We start from the raw sequence: 2550 nt of genomic DNA on the forward strand, positions 1-2550 counted from the left end.
GAAGACGGGACACCTTTAGCACATAATATCCGAATATCCTGATAGCATGGCTTTAAACAATTAACAACGGTCTATAGGAGTCGTGAGGATACGCTTTCATAATTATTTGATGGTTCTTTGTTTACTACTAAATGGGACGAGAACATAGATTGAAACGGTGTCCCATCTCCCCCACCCCTCTATAACTTTGTGGAATCGAATTTTTATACTATATCTGTGCTATACTGTAAATCAGACCATCCGGTACTTCCCCTTTTTATTTTAACTCTCAAAATAAAATAAAATGCGTCGCCCGTTTATGTGAGCCAATTGCTTCGACTAAATTAGTTTTTTTTACAGTCTGATTGCAGTGTAAAACTTGCAAATAAAAGTTATAACAAGTATGAACCTACGTTGGGGGCCAGCGTGCTCGCTGGGAACAATTTACCTTCTTGCTACGTTGTCGTCTCTTGCAACAGCCAGCAAGTAAGTTTACCATTTTGCGCTGATAAAAATTATAACAAAAATGCAATATTATTTTTTTGTGCGGCAAGATTTTGTAAATTAATGGATAAATATTTTATTTCTTTGTCCTACTATGGCCTGTTATGGGACCTGAGAAATTTGCCCAGAGCTGCCTGATTACCTCACAATTTTCAAAAACCTATTTACATTAACCTTCTTGACAAAAAATAAAGAAACAAATGATTTAACTTTCTGGCCTAGTAGGCCCCTGGGGTAATATAACCTCAAATTTGATTCAATCCAATAAAAATTCTTCGATCCCCAATGTATATAAACACAATTCTGGCCTTAATCCCAGGTCCTTGACAAAGACCTTACCCACATAAATTAAAAAAGACTCTGCCTGCTTACAATATATAATATGGTTGCTGTCAGGCATATTATGCTTGTATTTTTGCTGTTCGGACATACACACATGGCCTGGGTGTTGGGTAATCGGTCAAATCTTTTCTAAATCGCAGGTCCTTGAAAAAGACCTCATCCACACGGAATAGAACTGTTAATTAAATTTATCCTTTTTTTCCAGTGTCTACAACATTTACTTTCCCAAACACATCAGACCTGGATTCAACATCTCATTTACGGCTGCAATCATTGATAATCCAAATACCGTCCAAATCTACACTGCGTTTAGATCTATGGACAATTCTTTCAATGTTGATTCCACTGATAACGTCAACAGTGGTGAGTTCTGTTCACTGCAAGCATTTAAGTTGTTTTCCTGTGACTAAAAATTGAAAAAAAAGCTAAAAACAAATCAAAAACTTTTTTATTTAAAAAAAAAAAAAAAAATTTTTTTTGTTGTTTTATTGACAAAACCCTATTAACTAATAACTTTTACTCCATGAATGTAATATTTTCATCTGTTTATTTGCAGGTTCTAGCGCAAGAATTTCAATGAATGGGGTAAGTTTCGTTTAAAAATGTTTTTTAAATAACTTTTTACATATAACTTTTGTTACTTTGTAATTTTTAGAATTTACTTTGTTCGATATATAATTTGTGTTACTTTGTTACATTTCGAATTTACTTTGTTCTAAATATAACTTTTGTTCCAGTTGCCAATACAATACAGTGGAAGTCACAGGTTTGAGTTGAACATAACTGGCACAGACCTGGTTACAGGAGCCCAGTTGTTTTTCAACTCATCAACAGACTTCCAGTTTGAAGCTAAATCAATCTCAATTCTAATTCAAACTGATAAAGCTATATACCAACCAGGACACACAGGTAATAAAACATTTTTTTTAAATGCATTGGAAATAAATAAAACTATGCATTTTTTTGGATTTTTATGGCTCATGCCATTCATTTTAGTGATGCCTACAAAATTACAAAACCAACTTTTTTCTAAAAAAAGTTTACACAGTAAAAAGCCATTAAAAAGTTTTATTTCCTGTTTTTTAGTCCTACACCTTTCCAAAAGAGATGCAACGTAGTAGAACATCTGCTTAAATAGAAGCATTTGTTGCAAATTTTGCCTTATTTTTTTTTATTATTGCCATATTTTTTGATAACCCTATACCTTTACTTTTTAGTGAGTAAAATAAGAAAAGAGACTTTTTTAATGCTGAAAAATTTATTTTCCAGTTAAATTCCGTGCCATTGCATTGAAACCGGACCTCAAGCCACTTCAGGGAAATGTCTCGTATACATTTAAAGATCCAAGAAATAATGTTGTGATGCTTGAACCAGAGGTTCCACTTAATCATGGTGTGGCTGGTGGACAGTTCTCACTCACTAAGGACGCAGTTGCTGGGATGTGGAAAGTGGAATTCATAGCAGAGGTGACACTTTATAAACAAATAATACTCTTTTCTATATTTTTATCCATAGCCTGTTTGAACAGCTGCCATGGCATAACTCTAGATTTGTTAAAAAAAAAATTGTGATTTAAACAAATGTTAACACTCAGGGTTTCAAAGAAAGTTTATCAGTTGAAGTAAAGCGTTACAAGCTACCCAAGTTTAAAGTTGAAGTCAAAGTACCTTCATACATCCACTCACGATCTACAGGTCTCACTATCAAACTTGATGCAAAGTAAGT

The 2550-nt window shown here is 33.6% G+C and overlaps 1 protein-coding gene across 1 annotated transcript in view; it reads left to right on the forward strand.

The window, feature by feature from the left end:
- The first annotated feature begins 269 nt into the window (after positions 1-269).
- LOC100186364 (CD109 antigen-like) overlaps positions 270-2550 on the forward strand; it is a 27381-nt gene continuing 25100 nt past the window's right edge. The window contains 6 exon segments of the mRNA XM_026834712.1: positions 270-465; positions 1031-1188; positions 1382-1410; positions 1563-1734; positions 2095-2291; positions 2420-2544. Of these exon segments, the coding sequence (XP_026690513.1) occupies positions 383-465; positions 1031-1188; positions 1382-1410; positions 1563-1734; positions 2095-2291; positions 2420-2544 (764 nt within the window). The 5' untranslated portion in view covers positions 270-382.

This window comes from Ciona intestinalis, chromosome 5 (assembly GCF_000224145.3).
Source record: "Ciona intestinalis chromosome 5, KH, whole genome shotgun sequence".
In the NCBI taxonomy this organism is placed as follows: domain Eukaryota; kingdom Metazoa; phylum Chordata; class Ascidiacea; order Phlebobranchia; family Cionidae; genus Ciona; species Ciona intestinalis.